Source organism: Notamacropus eugenii, chromosome 6 (genome assembly GCF_028372415.1).
Source record: "Notamacropus eugenii isolate mMacEug1 chromosome 6, mMacEug1.pri_v2, whole genome shotgun sequence".
NCBI lineage: Eukaryota > Metazoa > Chordata > Mammalia > Diprotodontia > Macropodidae > Notamacropus > Notamacropus eugenii.
This window is the reverse complement of record NC_092877.1, coordinates 301787861-301805550: the sequence shown is the minus strand read 5'-3', so window position 1 is coordinate 301805550 and position 17690 is coordinate 301787861. Positions and strand designations below refer to the sequence as shown.

The following is a 17690-nucleotide window of genomic DNA, read 5'->3' as shown; positions in this document are numbered from 1 at the left end:
CTGTAAAATGGAATAATAATACTTATACTACTGACCTCACAGTGATTTGAAGAGAATTTTTTGTAACCATATAGTATATAGGAACTATAATTATTCCAGATCTGTGGTGTAAGTTAAATACATTGTGACAAATGTAATGAAGAAACCAATGAAGGTCTACCACCAATCTGTAACTTATAGTCCTAAAGAGTTCTTTTGGGCAGTCAGCACTTGGTAAAATGACTTGCCCAGGGTCAAACAGCCCATATGTAGCTGAATATTATTATTATGGTATATTATATAATTATTAAAAGAATATAATGAGAATATACACATGACCTAAAAAATAAAAAGCATATGCTATTCCCATAGAGAAAGTATAAGGTAGCCAATGAAAAGCTTATGTGCTCCCTCCAATGGTGCACACTTGAGGTCAACAGACAGAAATCAAAAGTTCCTAGATTATTAGCTGGGCTTCCAGTGGTGGATTTATGGGACAATGATGGGGAATAAGGAATAGTAAGTTTATACACAAATAAATACAAAATCAATGTATAAATATAAAATAAGATAGGTAAAACAAACACAAAGTAATTTCTTGGGCATTTGAGAGATATAATATTATCTAAGGGAATGAAGAATGGCTGCTGGTTTGAATGTAGCATTTAAGCGGAGTCCTGAGTTTAAATATGACCTCAGATACTTAGTAGCTGTGTGACCCTGGGCAAGTTACTAAACCCTATTTGCCTCATTTTTCTCACCTGTAAAGTGATCTGGAGGAAGAAATGGCAAACCAGTCCAGTATTTTTGCCAAGAAAACCCCAAATGGGGTCATAAAGAGTCAGACATGACTGGAGTGCTCCTTGTAGGGGACTAGGGATTCCAAGAGGTAAAGGTGAAGAGGGAAAGCATTCCAGGCGGCTTTACTAAGAACAGCAAGAACACCTCTGAATGGAGTATAGTATGATAAGGAATAAAATGTAATAAGCAGAAGGTTTTGAAGATGCTTTGAAATGAATACTAAAGGTAATAAAGAGAACGCTGAAATTGACTAGGTGGGGGTGTGTCAATGGTCAGAACTGTGGTTTAAGAGGATCACTTTGCCGCTGTAGGTGGAGAAAGGACTGAATGTTTGCCAGAGAAATAGCTGAGATGAGTTAAAAATTAGAGTGGTATGAAGCTCAAATAGCTAACCCATTCATAAGGATCTCTGTGGGCTGCACAGTGACTTAGAAAATCACATTAATATCATCTATGATTTACTGTATTTTTATTTTATTAAATATTTACCAATTACATTTTAATCTGGTTTGGACAAAAGGAATGCTGTGAGCCATGGGTAACCTTGACGATTCTGAATAAGAAAATAGAGATTTTTAGAGAGTTAACAGAAATAGGAGGCAAGGAGGACAGAGTGGATTGGAGCAAAAGGACTATGTGTCCACCAAAAGAACATTTTGAAAGCCTAGTGTTGTGTGAAAAATATTTGCAAGTCTAAAGAATCAGAATTAATGACAGTCACTATCTAAGTTATTCTAAAGGATTACTACTTCCCTTGAGCAAACTGGCATTCAAACTTTGAAAGAGCACCAGAGGCCATTTACAGTAGTCAAATGCTAATTCCTCAAAATCAAATAATACTTAGCAGATGGACAGCCATCTCCAAAAGATGGGAAGCTAATTTTTAGAAAATCTAACTAATGTTTACATGCAATTAGAAAAAAAGAAAATATAGACGAGAAAGGAAACTATAACTAATGATAACCAGCTAGCTGCTTTTTAGATGGTGCTTAAAAGTATACAAAATACTTTATAGACATTAACTTGTCTGAGCCTCCCAGGAACCCTGGGGAGCAAGTGCTACAGGAACTTATCTCCCTCTTACACATGGTGAAACTGAGGCTCACAAACTATACATGCATAGATATCAGATTGGAAGGGACCTCAGCGGTACTAGTCCAACTGTCTCATTTTACAATGCAAAAGACAGAGGCCCAAAGACATAAAAGACTGACTTGCACAAGGTCACACAGGTTAAGCCCACACCCCTGATTCCAAATCCAATTTTCTTTCCATTGTACCTTAAAGTGTAAGTTACATGATTTGCTGAAGAACAAACAACTAAGTACAAGAAGGTGAGGCTTGAACCCTCATCTATCTTTCCGAGGTCAGATATATTCATTATGCCATGATTAGTAACCTTAAGTCTCTTAGATCCATTAATGTTTTGATACAGTAAGTGCTCTGTTTGTTGCTGTTGAATCATTTCAGTCATGTCAGACTCTCTGTGACCCCATTTGGGGTTTTCTTGGCAAAGTTACTAGAGTGATTTGCCATTTCCTTCTCCAGCTCATTTTACAGATGAGGAAACTGAGGCAAACAAAATTGCTCAGGGTTACATAGCTAGTAGGTATCTGAGGTCACATTAGCACTCAAGAAGATGAGGTGTTCTAACTCCAGGTCTGGCCCTTTATCCACTGGCCTCACCTAATTTCTGTTAATCCTTTTTTTCTTGAAGAGGACCACCTACATCAGGAGAGTGATGCTTTGACTTGCAAGTGAGTTTAAGTGAGAAAGGGCTGTGCAAAGTCATCAGCTTTGTTCTTTCTTCAGTCATTGGAGTCTAGTGGCAAGACATAGGTTAGGATGACTGGCTATGGCCCCTGGTGCAGTAGGGGTCTTTGGTCTTTTAAGCTAAGGTCTTTCTCAGGTCTCGGATTGTCTGAGGCAACACCCACTCAGTGATTAAAGGCTGGGTTAGAATTGAGGCAAAAGGTGGCCTAGTTTGTCTTCAAAAAAGAATCAATCTGGGAATAACACGTATAAAATTACTTAAGTACATACTTGATTCACTCTATACTTTGATTTAAAGTAATGTAAAGAATATGAATTAACTTAGTCTCAGCATGTTTATATTAAATGGCGCAATAAAACACAATACCTGTGATTCAATAGTTACCTTTCTTAAGGTCAATCTTAATTTTCTTTGCATTTTTCTTGCTTCCAAATCCCATTAGGGGAGAAAGTGATGGTGATGATGGCTTTCTTCCTAGCCTCGGTACTCTGGGGCTCCTGTTTTGTTGGCTAGAAATCTCTGTCTCTGTCTCCAGAACGCTTGGTCCTGTCAGATTGATTGTTTTTAATGCTGGCCTTCCTTGGATTGGAGGGGATACCTTTGTTCTCCAAACAACATCACTGTTACCAAAAATTCCAAGAGGTGCAATCACTGATTTTTCGTACTGTTCACGATTGTTTGGTGGAAGCACTTGTAAGAGCACATTTTGGGATTTCATTGCCTGACGGAAGACATCTTGAGCCCTTGAAAGAAAATCATTTCTATTTCAATACACAGTAAGCCACTTTTTAAAGCTATAGTTATTAGCTTAAATCATGAGGGAATAATTTATTTACTTAAGATAATTACCAGCAATAATGTAAGAACTAGGGAATCTCAAGCAGAGGTTTTTAACCTTTTTGTGTCATGGATCTCTTGGGAAGTCTAGTGAAGTCTATGTGCCCCACCTCAGAAAAATGTTTTGAAATGCACAATATAAAATATATGGAATTTCCAAAGAAATACATTATATTGAAAAGTTATCAAAATATTAAGAAAACAATTTTGTAGTCCACAAGTTAAGAACACCTAACCTGGATGTTTTTCAGCTTATTACATATCACAACAACCTTTGGTTTCCCTGTAAATTCTCCTTGTGTTCATAAAAAAGCTTTCATATTTTTATGCTTATTTATGAACCAAGATAAAGAATTAATAAGTGCAGAACTAATATATTTGCTATGTGTGCATTTAAGTACCTTGATGCTTAAAATGGATTTTTGATCTTATCTGTGTGGATAGCTCTTTCGATAGTGCAAGTAACATAACTCTCCACCATGATTCCTGTCCCTCTGCTTCTTTAAATTCCTTCAGACAGGATCCATACAATGGACTGGGTCTTTTGTTTGTTTATTTGTTTTCTTAACCACCTCTAAGGTGCCAACGTAGGACTTGGGTTATATACATACTGACTCTGATATTAAAATCATCATCTCTGTCTAAAAGATTTTAGACATTATTGTCTAAAAATGGCAGTTGGGTTTATGAGCCATCTTCCAAGCAGTTCTAAATATGTCATCATCAGGGGCTGCTAGTCTTTATTAGAGAGTGTCAGCATATTAAAAAGCTTAGTATAAACTTCTTTCTTTCTAGAAGTCTACGACAGTTGTCTTTAGCACACTTTTGATATACTAATATTCTGTAATGAAGAACAGTCTCTAATATGCTTTTATTTATTTATCACCTGACCCAATCTAAACCATCAGAGTACTCCCTTACAGGAGTTTAATACAGCTAGAATCTAGGTATTTGCTACTTTTATAGTAGAGTATTTTCACAAATTTTGCACATGAAGACAAAAAAGATAAATGTTTGGCACATATTTTAATTTAAAATTATTTATTTTAGCCTCTATTTGTCATTGAGTCCTGACAAACTCCTATCACAGATTTTCAGACTAATGGATACTGCTGACATCTCGTAAGTTAATTAACAAGCTGAATCAACAGTCTGTGAAAATAGTCATTAAACACTAGCCTAAGTGACCCACGTTCCAAGAAAAACAAACGCCATCCATTGATACCAAAGCATGACAACCATTCAGACAGCAAGGTTTGCTATAGTCTATGGCTTAACATATACAGGGCTGCCAGTGACACATATGGGGCCACCCCTGAGTGTGCTCAAACATAGAATGCATTTCTAAATGGATGTACTGGGGATCATTTGTAGGAAACTGACCAGAAGTTCTACCTACAATTTTGCCCATAATGAGCTCTATAACTATCATAAGCATTCTGGAGATCAATAAAGTAAATACAACAATAAAAAAGTGCTTACTGAGCAAAGGTTTTATCTATAAGATCCACATTGTTGATTTTTATGATGCATTCATTTTCGTGAAATAGTCCATCCCGTTTAGACCTGCTGTTTTCCTCAATACCCCGGATAAAAAGCCCTAGAATCCTGAAATTCAAAGAATGAAGGGAAAATAAAATCACAGTAATCACGTATTATCCATGTACAATTATTCCAAAAATAAGTGCCCATCCAAAATAATGGTGCCTCTTACATACTTCACTACTGTTTGAATAACAACACATGTCTTTACTGAAACAAGTATTCCAAGGATAACACACATTATACTAACCAAGACAGAATTAATCTGTGACCTCATTTCTAATGCTTCCAGTAACTCAGCAAAGGTTATTAGGGTTTAGTGGAATTGAGAAGACAAGACTTGCTTGTTTGGGAGAGTAACATCACAGCTTCCTGTAATGAGTCAATCACAGAACAGAATCAAGATAGCAACTCTTCATTTGGAGAAAAGAGGATGGGTTGGAGCTTGAGTTTTTTTTTTAAACCACATTTCCTGAATTTCCTTTTATACATTGCACTAAAAACTACACACACACACACACACACACACACACATACACATACACACACGCACACGCACACCCCAAATGAGCTGACTGAAATTTATCTAACTTTAATTATGTGTAGATCAGATGCTTCATCACTAGCATGGGGGTGACTGAGTTTTCAAAGGTTATGTCAGTGAAGCCCAAGTTCTAGTAGGTTCTCTCAAGTTGAAAAGGCTACAGCTATGGGCTCAGTGGCTCACTGTTTACCATCCAGGGAGCAGCCAAAATACAGTCTAATATGAGGTTGGTTGCCATAAGATCAGAGTCTGTGGACTGGATGAAATTAAGCAAGTAGTACTGTCTCCCTGTTATCAAAGACAAGAAGCAAATGCCATTTGCTGTCAGTCCTTAAACCAATAAATTCCATCAGTTTCATCATATTTTACAAAAATTACCTTCGACATCTATCCAGTTAATAGTTAAGCATGTCTCTGTCAATAAATTCTTCTTGAAATGTTATATGTTTTAGGTCAGTAAGGTACACACTGAATATAAAAATTGCAATGTACTAACCCTAGTGGATTATAGTGTCTTGTGACCCAGACAAAAGTTAAAGCACTGACTTAGTTTGAAATTCTTTACTTTTAGACATCAATCGTATGTCTATTGGGCACTTACTAAGTAATACAAATTGGTGGGAACAAATCTAACCCACATGAATCAACTGCTATATTGTTTGGTACAGTCTATAAGTTATATAGGAATTCAGAGAAGGGTGGATCAATGAAAGCTTGGAGTTCAAAGGAAAGGCTTCAGAGGGAAGGTGATAATTAAGCTATACACTGAAAAAATCTATATATTTTGATAGCACAGAGTAAGAGGAAGCAAGAGGAAGATTCAAGTGAGGAAAAAAACACAATCAAAGGTACAGATACAAATGATCATGGAAGCACAGTATAATGGAAAGAAACAGTGTTGAGTTTGATGTCAAGTGATGCAGGCTCAAATTTCCAGTTACGTGACCTGAAATTAAGATAGGTGATTCAAATGACCTCGGAGGACACTTTCAGCTCCAAATCTATGATCTGATTATGCTACATGATCAAACTATATGCTTGTAGGATAATAAAGAGACCAGGCTTATGAGTGGGCTTGGGTGAGCGTTGGGCAAAATTAAGACAAAGGATTTAATGGGTAGGATGCAGCCAGATTAAATAAGGCACAGGGAATACAACTTTAGAAAATAATAAATAATTGAATATTTTTGAGTAAGGAAATTATAAATTCAGTATCTTATCAAGGATCTTTTGCCTTTTTTTGTATTCCCAGCACTTGGCATGGCACCTGGTACATAGTAAGTATTTAATAAATGCTTATTGACTGATTAGTCTGGCTTTCATATGCAGGCTCTAAGAAAAGATTGGGCAGAGAGAACAATCAGGACTGAGAAGCGGCAACATGAACGTAAAAAACAAAAAATAGGAAAATTCAGGTCTCTATTATTTTTCACTGTTATTTCCAACTGTTGAATTTTATTAAAAAGAAGAAGAAAAAGGAATAAAATTGTACATATTTCTTTTGAGGGGAATCCTCTTCTACTCCCAAAGTGACAGGATTCTAATTGTAACTGAAAGTAAGAGAAGTATTTTCATTTGCCCCATCTATATCTGCAAGAAGAATTCTAAAACATATAGACATGTAATAAACGCATATCTATTTTATGTGTGTGTGTGTGTATGTGTGTGTGAGAAAGACAGAGAGAGAGAGACAGAGAGAGAGAGAAAGAGAGAGAGAGAGACTTTGTCATTTTCTTTTATACAGGTGCCTAGTGGGATATTACAATGGTTCCTTTTCTCTAAATCTAAAATATAAATAAAATGAGTGCTTTTTTACGAGAGAATAATATGGTCACAATTGGAAAAAGGGCAGTCTATAGTGAAAGTATAGGTGAAAATGTAGAGCTCTTGTTTGGATTAGCCTCCAAATATTGAGCCATTGCCTCAAGGCGTTGGTTGTTTAATTAGCATAGACATTCTGTACTCTTGAATGGACAGAGCTCATGTGGTGATATTTACTGGAATGTCTCCACTGCAAAAATGTTCAATGAATACTACATGGTGATGAAGTCTTATTACAGATGATAATGGAGCCTAGTTTATGGAAAGTTCAAGGTTTCTAATTTACAAAGAGAGATAAAGTTAAAAACTTTTAAAGTTCTAGAAAGTTAGTGAATTCACTTAGAGTATTCATTGGAATAGAAACAGAAAAAAAATCTTTGCTGTTTGATGAAAGACCCAGGATTCAAATTAGATTTAAGGTGCTTACAGGGCAGTGTAAGAGTAGTCCATACATAATTTCCAAAACAGAATAGAGTATTAAAAGAATATGATATTAACTATAATGCTAAATAGTACAATGTCTAATATATGACTTAGGACATATTGTGAACCTTCCACTAAATGTTAATATTTACTAAAAGGAAAGCCCCAGAGTATGGATTATTAATTGGAAAGCATTTTGTTTTTTCAAAGTTTGGATTTCTATTATAGTGAGTTCACAAGAACAAATCTATTATGGGACTCATATATTTCTAAACCACAGTTTATATGAGCAAGTATTTTGTTAACAGGCATCCAAATCTTCCTTTGACTTAATTTTGCCCAACATCAGTCATGTAAAATTACTTTCTAGAACTTACTTTGATATTTTTGTAGCTGAATGGATTTTTTAGGCCAAAAGGGTTAAGCTTTAGGTAATAGTTTGTAGTTTGTCATATATAACAGGGACCCTACCAACCTGAAAAACCTAACTTCCTATGAGGAACTTATTGACAGAATGCATCATCATATGAAATGCATCTATGAAAAAGTTAATTTTATATAATTTAAAACATTGATATTATTGGTTTAGGGACCAACACCAGATGACTTCTGCTCTCTCTATGCTGTGCCAAGGGCAGAGAACTCCTGACCATTTCATTCAGTCAAAATACTTTGGTAACCGCAGGTTTACCATAGGGGATAATCCCCTCACTGTGGATAGATATAACTAACTCATTCAGAACCAAGAATCAAGCATGGTGATGTATTAGCTAATTGTAATGTCAAATCACATAAATTATCAGTAAGTTTAATTTAATTAAACAAGTACCTAAGGGGCCTACTATTTGTAAAATATTTGGACTACAAATATGAAAAATGCCAGGTCTCTGCCCTGAATCAGCTTACAGACAGTTCATAGCTCAAGAACAATTCACATCCACTAATATTCACCATAGAACCTTGTAAGACCAAAGTATGTGATACGTTTCTGTGTTTTTTTTCCTCTTTATTTCTTGTCTGCTTCCTTTCATGTGTCGGTTACCAAGCCCTTGATCCTTTTTGCCCTCTCTTTGTGTAGTTTTCTGTCTCCTCTCAAATTTTCTTTTCTCTTTCTTTCCTTCCTTCCTTCCTTCCTTCCTTCCTTCCTTCCTTCCTTCCTTCCTTCCTTCCTTCCTTCCTTCCTTCCCTCCTTCCTTCCCTCCTTCTTTCCCTATCTTTTAATGCTATATCCCTTCTCTTTTTTCCTACTTTCTACCTTGCTGTACTTGAAACATACATACACACATATACAAAGACACTTATTATAATTATTTAGTGATAATTTAATTGAACAAATTTTCTCTTTTGTGTTTTTGAGTTTAAAAAGTAAGTTTCATGCAATATGCCAATGGAAGAAAAAAAGTAGCCTGAGTTGCCTTTAATTTGAGAATAGGCCTTATTTTAATTTTTTTCCCCTCTCTGAAGGTCAGTGATTCTGGGAAATAAAAAAAGAAAAAAATTCCATTCACTATCCTGTCATAGACAACGTCTCACTAAATCTTAACTATTGCCCACTGACTAGCAAAGACCCCTATTTATAGCTAAGTACCCCATCATAGTTAAAGTGTCTCAGAAGAAGTATAGTTTCACAGTGTTAAAGATTAGAAATTGGAAAGCAAAAAAAGGCAATATATAGATTAAATCACAATCATGGTCAAAGTGTTAAATATAAATTCAATTTGAATTAATAACACGAAACAAGAGAATGGAAGGAAATTAAGAGCTAAGTATTTCATTCTAACCTTAATTCACCCTACTATGGCCAAACAGTGAAACCATATGGTATTATAAAGTCAGTCACTTGTTTGACATCTTTCCATGTATTGAGACACATGGGTTGAGTTAAGTGTGCTTTCTCAGGCTGAACTCATTATTCCTTAACTTTTATTGGTTCATGTCTCCACTTCTACATTATTTTAATGTATCTTCTAATTAAATTTCCTCTCTATAATACTGGTGGATAGTATAAAGAAAAGGCAGAATGATTCTATTGAGTTATTGAATGGAAAGGTGCCCATTCTCTGCTTATCGGCTTAGGAAATCATATTTGTGGTACAGTTATTTAGAAAGTTTCGGCAAGATACCATTACTATTCTAGAAAATGAAGAATGCAAAGAGTAAAATATAAGAGCCAGATATTTGTAATCACAGTCTCTTATTTTATCTTCCACATTTAAACAATAGCATACACTGTGGGAGGTTGATTGACTGTTCTATAATATAAATTTTTCCATGCAACTGTAGAAAATGAAGTATGTTTACTATCACATGACACATTTCCTCACATTTGCCTAAAATGGAAAGTTCCTATGCTATATTCAAGTTTTATTAAGTTAAAGGACTAGTAATTTAACCACATTGGTCGTCCCAAAGCTGCATCCATACCCTTCTGCCAAAAACCATTCCAATTTCTCAAGACAACTCAGTAAATATTCATCCTGTCTGTCAAAAAAACAGCTTGTTCAGTGCCATAACCCATAAGGTTTATAAACAAAGTTATTAACATGCACAGGGAATGAGCCAATGAGCTTCACTAGCTTTTCAGCTCATTTCTTTTTAAGGGGCATTCATCTCCATGAGGAAGTTGGCATCAAATGTATTTGCAAAAAGGTGATGACATGGCAGTTACAGGTAGCAGATGGCTACCTGCTGTACACAATGCCAAATCTGGACTTGTCTAACATGACAGGCTGTACTGAGTAAATATTCATGGGCAGTGGACTAATGTTAAATAACCTTACAAGAAGATTGTTTCAGTGGAAAGAACTCTGGAGTAGTATTCAGTAGACCCAAGTTCTGGTCCTGACTCACAAGGTTATGAGACCTGTAACTGTTGCTATGTCATTCTTCAGTTGTGTCCAACTCTTTGTGATCCCCTTTGGGGTTTTCTTGGAAAAGATACTTTGGTTTGTTATTTGTTTCTCCAGTTTATTTGACAGATGAAGAAATGACACAAATAGGGCTAAGTGACTTGCCCAGTGTCACATGGCTAGTAACTGTCTGAGGCCAGATTTGAACTCAGGAAGAGAAGTCTTCCTGACTCCAGACCTGGTTCTCTTATACATTGTGCTACCTACACACCTTTCTATAACTCTAGAAGGGAACTTAAAGAGCATTAGTCTAACCACTTAAATTTACACAGGAAGAATCTGAGGTTCAGAGGTACTCAGTAACTTGCCCAGGGTCCTACTGGTAGGTAAGTAGTAGGGCCAGGATTCAAACCCAGGACTTCAGATTCTAAAAGCCTTGTTTGTTCTACTATAACTGCCCTAATTAGTGGTGTGACCTTGGGGCAAACCATTTCAAGTCTCTATTTTTAGTTTTCGTAGAAATGAAGTTCTATTAGATATTCAAAGTCTAGGCTGAAAATTATGTGATTCAATGACTCACTTTTCATAGCCTAAGAAAGTTAACCAATTAATGAATCTCAAGCAATGATTAGAATGTAAAATGGATTTTGAAAAAAATGGACTTCTCATGTCAATTTCAGTTTTAGGGCTTGAGGCAGTCTTGTAATAGGGAAAAGTGATGTCATTTCTGTATCCAGTAATTTTGAGGCTCTTGTGAGTTTTTTCATATTATCTCTTAGGGTACAAATTTCAATTTCTACCCAGGGAAAACTTTAACATCTATGTTAGGTGTATAAAAAAACATCCTGGAAATGTTGACATAATATTAATGACCACACATCAATATAGATTTAGCAATAAAATGGGCTTTTGGCATCTCAACTGCCTATAATACATCATTTTCAATTGAATTAATTTTATTTCAATAGAGAAATTAGTGTTATGGCTGTATTTTGCCATGGTACTTAAAATCTACCAAATATTAAAAAAAATTTGTATCTCCACTTTGCCTACAGCAGGAACTGCAATGATTCCTACCAGAAATTTCAAACAAAAGCCCTTTCCATTATTCCCATTTTCTAAACATTAGCATTTACTTGACCATGTAAACTATAATCACAGAGGATATATCAAGTTAGTTTTTACTTTGCATTCATTTATTGAAGTGTATTTTGGTGAATAATGACATTCTGATGGGATGTTTGTCTAGTAATACGAGGAAATGGTAAGATATTCACTAGGGAATCTTCTTATTTACCAAGTCTGCAGCAGGAATGCTTCAAGGAGGCTGTCCTTAATTAATTTTAAGTGCAGATACCATGATTGATTTTTTTTTAGCTCACATCACATAAGTGGACTGTTTTTATTTTGTTTCTAAGACGTAAGTAGCATAACAAAGTGGTCAACAAAGGAATATGTTGAGGCCTATTACTGAAAAATAGAGATGCACACTTAACCCTCTTGTGGAAAATGTTTCAGGAAATGAACTCAACTGAGCTTTTTTCATTAATGTGGGTTTCTGAAATAAGGAAAACATCTTACCTTCCACTCAGCGATGAAAAGAAGGGCACTACATGGATCCCTAGAGGGCCACCTTCCCCAGAAATCTCCACTGTTCTTGTCATATCACTGAGATAAAGAAAGTAAGAGCACAGATGAGTCTCTGTTCAAGAATAGATGAGGTCCATTAAAAAAAAGTAAGAAAATACCTCTCATTCACACAATCAAGAAAAAATAAAAATAGTTCATGATTTGTTGGAGGCAAGAAGAGGTTGTCACTAAATAGGTTTAAAAGAATATCTGATTTTTGATTTTTCCTTCCCTCTAGGAGAACAACCGAAAATGACTACCCATCAAAATAACTTCCTAGTTCTCTCAATCTGCATAAATCAACATGTTTAAAAGTGTTCATGTGATGTGAGAACAATACAAACATAGATTTGAAAATATGTGAAACATATTTCATGAAATACATGCAAACTATAACATGTGGGATTAAGTTTAAAAATCAAGAGTTTTTTTTACTCAACTTGGAAGAAAAAGATGGGCAAAAGTATACTGTTAAGCAAAGAATACATAGGACCAAATTTTAAAAAATCTGTAGTCATAATTAGTAATATGTACTGATTATCTTTGAAGTATTGTAGAGAAAGAATTAGATTTGGTTTTTCAAGAAAGCACCAGGAACCCAAGGAAGATATCCCCCAAATTATCCCTTTTTTTCTTATTCAAGACAAAAAACCAAGAAAACAGAAGTGACATAAAAAAATATATTCTTGAAAGAAATAGAAGGTTTGACCTACCTAACCCATAACAGATTATGAAAAGGAGATGCTATCAGCATCAATGGAGAGTATGCATGACTGAAATATACATATAATATCAATTACTCCTTCCAAGGCAAAGGTAACTTATTTCTTGAGTAACAAAGAGCTTACCTAACACACTTTTATCATCGTAACAATAATGAACAATTAGTGCTACCATCAGCCATATAGATAACAAGGATAGATGCCACAGGAAAAATGCCAAAGCTGAATAAAAAAATGTTTACAACACAGTTAGCAGGACAATACTATATTCTATGTACATGAAAATGACTTTAAACTTGATGTCAAATCCTGAACTACAATTGCTGTAAATCCTTTTCTCATCCAAATTGAAAATGGTAGAACTGTGGGTTTTTTTCTGGAAAGTGAGCAAAGGTATTAAGAAGGTATTTTGTGTGAAGTCCTTAATGAATTCATTAGGCATGAAATATTCTCTAAATTACCAGTAATCTAATATGACCATATTAGCTATATTCTGTCAAGCGGACTAAGTTTATTTCTCGTTATTTTTCTACGTAAACCCTTTAAAATCAAGCTTTTCAAAAGGAACATGTCAATTCCCACTGTGTGTAAAGAGAGAATGAAATTCCAAAGCTAGTAATAAATTCCAAATGAATAGTGCCACACAAATACTATCATTACTTGAAACTTGTTCAGTCAAGTAGCCAACGTCAGAAGAAGCCTTGAATTAGACAACCAAGACACATCTTCATGTGGATAAAATGATATTTCAGGGTATATAAAACTCAATCATTCTTGCTATATAATGTTGAAAATGGTAATTGTTAGGTGTTCATATAATATCAAGAGAGAGGAAATATTAAAAATCATAAAGTATCACTTGGAAATGTCTCCATTCCCCTGATTCTACAGCTATCTAGAGAATGGAATATGGCTTTTGATAAGCCAGTAATCAATTCTTTTAATAGAATCACAGATTCATAATTCAGGATGGTACCTTAGAGATAACATCTAGTCCTGGAGGCTACAGAGAGGACCTGGGAGGCAATTTAGCTATTACAAAGGTATAGCACGCAGTCTTGCATTTTCTCAAATGATAGATAGTAATATTCTAGGAACTATGATGTAGTAATGTACAATTTTTTTGTTTCATTATAAAGATTCTTCATACTCAAAAAGTTTAGGAACCATTAACCCTGTCAATTTCTCAGCATGAAATGCAGAGTTTGAGGATACTGACAGTGTACCCCACTTTTAACAATCACCAGGATTAAGAGTCTGCTTTATCCTGATAAAATATATTTATGCCTAACTACTCAGAATTTATCTTTAGTATTTCAAACATTTTGTTTATATGTATACATACAAAGAGAACAGAAAAGTTTCACATAACATATTATTAAATTCCAGATATTGTTGATTATTTATGTGTCTATATACATATATTTCATATATTCAGATATACTATTTACAGTATACCCTAAATTGTGTTAAGGAAATGGATTTCTGTTTAATATTTTGTTCAAGTGGCAAAGAATAAATAATAGATGCTAATCTTCTATAGGACAACATGTTCCCCAAATGATTTATAATCAAAAGCTTTAACTGAACAAAACCAAACCCTCTATAGCATGACGATACCTTTGTGCCATAGTAATACTTAGTTCTTATCCTCTTGTTATCATATATTATTTACATTAACAATATAAAAAGAAATAGTATTTGACCACCCCTGATTAGAATGGAGGCCACTCTTGGCACCCATATTGAAGACAGCCAGGAAATGTCAACATCTTTCTGAATGGTGCCATAGGAACCCTGCACGTGGATTTTGACCATATGAACACTGAGGTCAGTCTCTTTTGACAGAAGGGAAAAAAATCTGGGTTGACAGGTGGTAGGGAAATTCAAAGGGAATTTTGATGGTTTGCACAGTATGTAGTTGTGTAAAACATAGTCAAAACCATACATCCTGGTTTTGTGCTCATTTCCCATTAACGTTGTCATTCAAAAGAATGACTGACTGGTCAAAATTAGAAATTTTCATATGAAAAATATATTTTCAAGGTATGCATAAGATCTGTGTCTATTTGTCCTATGACTCAAGTCTTAAATGATGAGTAAATTCTTTAAGGAAAGGATATTAAACTCACTACTTTGATTCTTCAGGACTGTAATATTCAATGATTCCTCACCAAACAGCACACCTCTGGAAGAGTACTGACATTAACAAGAAAACTTCTGTTTCAGGGACAACTTTGGGGTTATTAAAAGCACTAAGTAATTTTGAATTTAGGACTATTTAGTCCTAAAACAAGCTCATTGCCCATCTGTTACATCTGCCAAACACAGAGGTAGTCATAGACGAGGTCTTTGGCGTGTTCACCCAACTGAATATTACAGTCTGGACAAAAGGCATTCTTTGGTGGGTTTCTTGTTCTTTGGTGGCTAGGTAAATTGAACTCTCTTTAAATGATCACAAAGCTCAATTAAGAGGCTTGGCTAGCATAGATGTCTCCATTTTATATGTTGCTTGATGTTAATAATCAGAAGAGTCAGAGTTATTTCTGTAACTATGTTTTTTGAGAACTCTGGGGTGATCTAGGTATAAATATAGGGGATATAATGTAGGAGGAGAGGCAGTAAGGATTTTTGATCTACTGAAATCCTGCCTCTTTCACCAATGTGTTCACTCTTCTCCTATCAGTCAATGGATATCATTAATTCAAAGCAAAGGCATTTATTGAAATTGACTAATAAAAAGCTTTGCAATAGAACATTCACCTCATAAATACAGGCATACCATCCCACAAATATACACACCATTAGTGGGGAGAGTTGTCAAGCAATAGGAACTATGCATGATGGGCCCACACTTCAGGAAATCTGGGTGGGGGTTAGCAATTCACACCTTTGTCTGCTAGAGAATTTCAATGTTTTTTGGTGAAATCATAACACTGCTCACAATTTAGGTCTCTTCTTCATTGGGCACAGTCATTGATGGCCATGTTACACTACTAGGCTTAGGATCCATTGCTTGCTAGGTTTGTTATTTCTAGCTGGGCTGGTTTTTCAGTCTTCTCTGATTTCTTTTTCACCTCAGCTATCTCAGCTTTACTCTTTTAGGGTATAATGATTAAATATATCTCAGGGCAAGTTGACAGGCATTTGGCCTTAGTTATCATTCCTATATGATAGGTATTTCTGTGATGGATATAAAAAGTCTTCTTACTATCACCTAGTTTAGGGTCAGATAATCCAACACACCTTCAAGATCCTCTTTGGTTAATGTGCAATTGAACTGAAATAGAAAAAAAAAAGAAAGGCTAAAGAGGCAAAGTCAGAGATTTTCACTGATCTAGACTGAATTCTTGTGTCTTTTCTAAAAACCTATTAATAGCAAAGACTAATAGACTGGTGGTATGTTTTCGCTAGTCAAAACCCCTGTCTTTCGAATTCTAATTTAGCATGGATTCTAATTTTTGCTCCATAAGGCTTATAATCTTAATACACAAATCATGTGGAAACAATTTCCTCATCAACAACCAACATTTTCTGCCTGTTAAAATATAATCAATTTAATTTTGGGTGATTTTCTTTGGTGGTAATCTAACATTGTTCTTGAAGAATGGATTCTAGCTATACACAGGGAAGCATCCTTGTATTCTACAAATCTGTCACATCTCTTTATTCCTTATGTTTGCTGTGCCCTTCTATGTTTATCTTTTCATTAAATAAACAGAATATTAAACACATACACACAGACTTAATTCAGAGGGTCTTCTTGAATTCTTTGTAGAATTTCTCTAATCCTAATCCTCTAGGCAACAAATGTTGGTACATAAATTATAATCAATAGTAAGCAAATGCTTACCACAGAAGCACTGCAATACAAGACAACCAAGTGTCATATAAAATGGCTGCATTTGAAATGAGATGACACATTCTTTCCAGTTTCTTTTTCTAAGAACGTGTTAGCCAACCTTTCCCATTTAGATGCATCTTCTTTTTGTCTTCTGTATTATATCTAACAAAAGTCACCAAATTCATATAATGTAATTCCCCCAGTAGCACTTTGCACACATTGGTCATTGCACAAGTATCTCACATTTATAGTACCAATAGTAAAGTTGGTGTGACAAAAATAATAATTCTTAGCTCTCTCTGTCTCTCTGTCTGTCTGTCTGTCTCTCTCTCTCTCTCACACATACACAATGATACAGAAGATAAATAACTTATTTTTATTTCTATTTTAGAGGTAGCCCTGGCCAAAAAAAAAATCCTAACCAAGCAGCTATTAATCAATCTTGTTTTAGAATACTTAAAAATGTGTACTTGTATGTGTTAGTGTATGTGTGTATGTGTGTGCGTGTGTGCACTATATTTAATAGGCTTAAGATTGATTTTTGCTTTAATGGATTCTGATTGTCCTTTCTAATATCTGAGCCAACTATTGTGCTATCCTTAAACCTAACAATTACCATTTTCCCTTTTCACCAGAAAATGCTTTTATATCTGTCAACCTACTAGCTAGCACAGAGAAAGGTATGAAAGGATTTCAGACCTATTGATTATAATTTACATTTTTTTTGAATATCTGATATATTTAACACACCAAAAAAAAAATTACAAGTATTTCAGAGGCATGTCTTACTCTGGTCTTGTTCTATTACTTGTATGAAGATTAGGAGAAATTAGCATAAAAACAGAAAAAGCAAATACATTTCTGATTGTTTTGAAGAAAAAAAGAAAATTCAGTAAAAAAAATAGTTGACCACCATATAGAGTTC

General features: G+C 34.8%; 1 protein-coding gene across 13 annotated transcripts in view; it reads right to left on the bottom strand.

The window, feature by feature from the left end:
• The window catches only part of PARD3B (par-3 family cell polarity regulator beta), a 1282024-nt gene that overhangs the window by 574141 nt on the left and 690193 nt on the right, over positions 1 to 17690 (bottom strand). For all 13 annotated transcript variants that reach the window (XM_072620099.1, XM_072620101.1, XM_072620095.1 and 10 more), the window contains 3 exons: positions 12152 to 12238; positions 4874 to 4999; positions 2939 to 3297 (listed from right to left, as the gene is read on the bottom strand). In XM_072620099.1, the coding sequence (XP_072476200.1) occupies positions 2939 to 3297; positions 4874 to 4999; positions 12152 to 12238 (572 nt within the window). The remainder of the gene's footprint in view (positions 1 to 2938; positions 3298 to 4873; positions 5000 to 12151; positions 12239 to 17690) is intronic.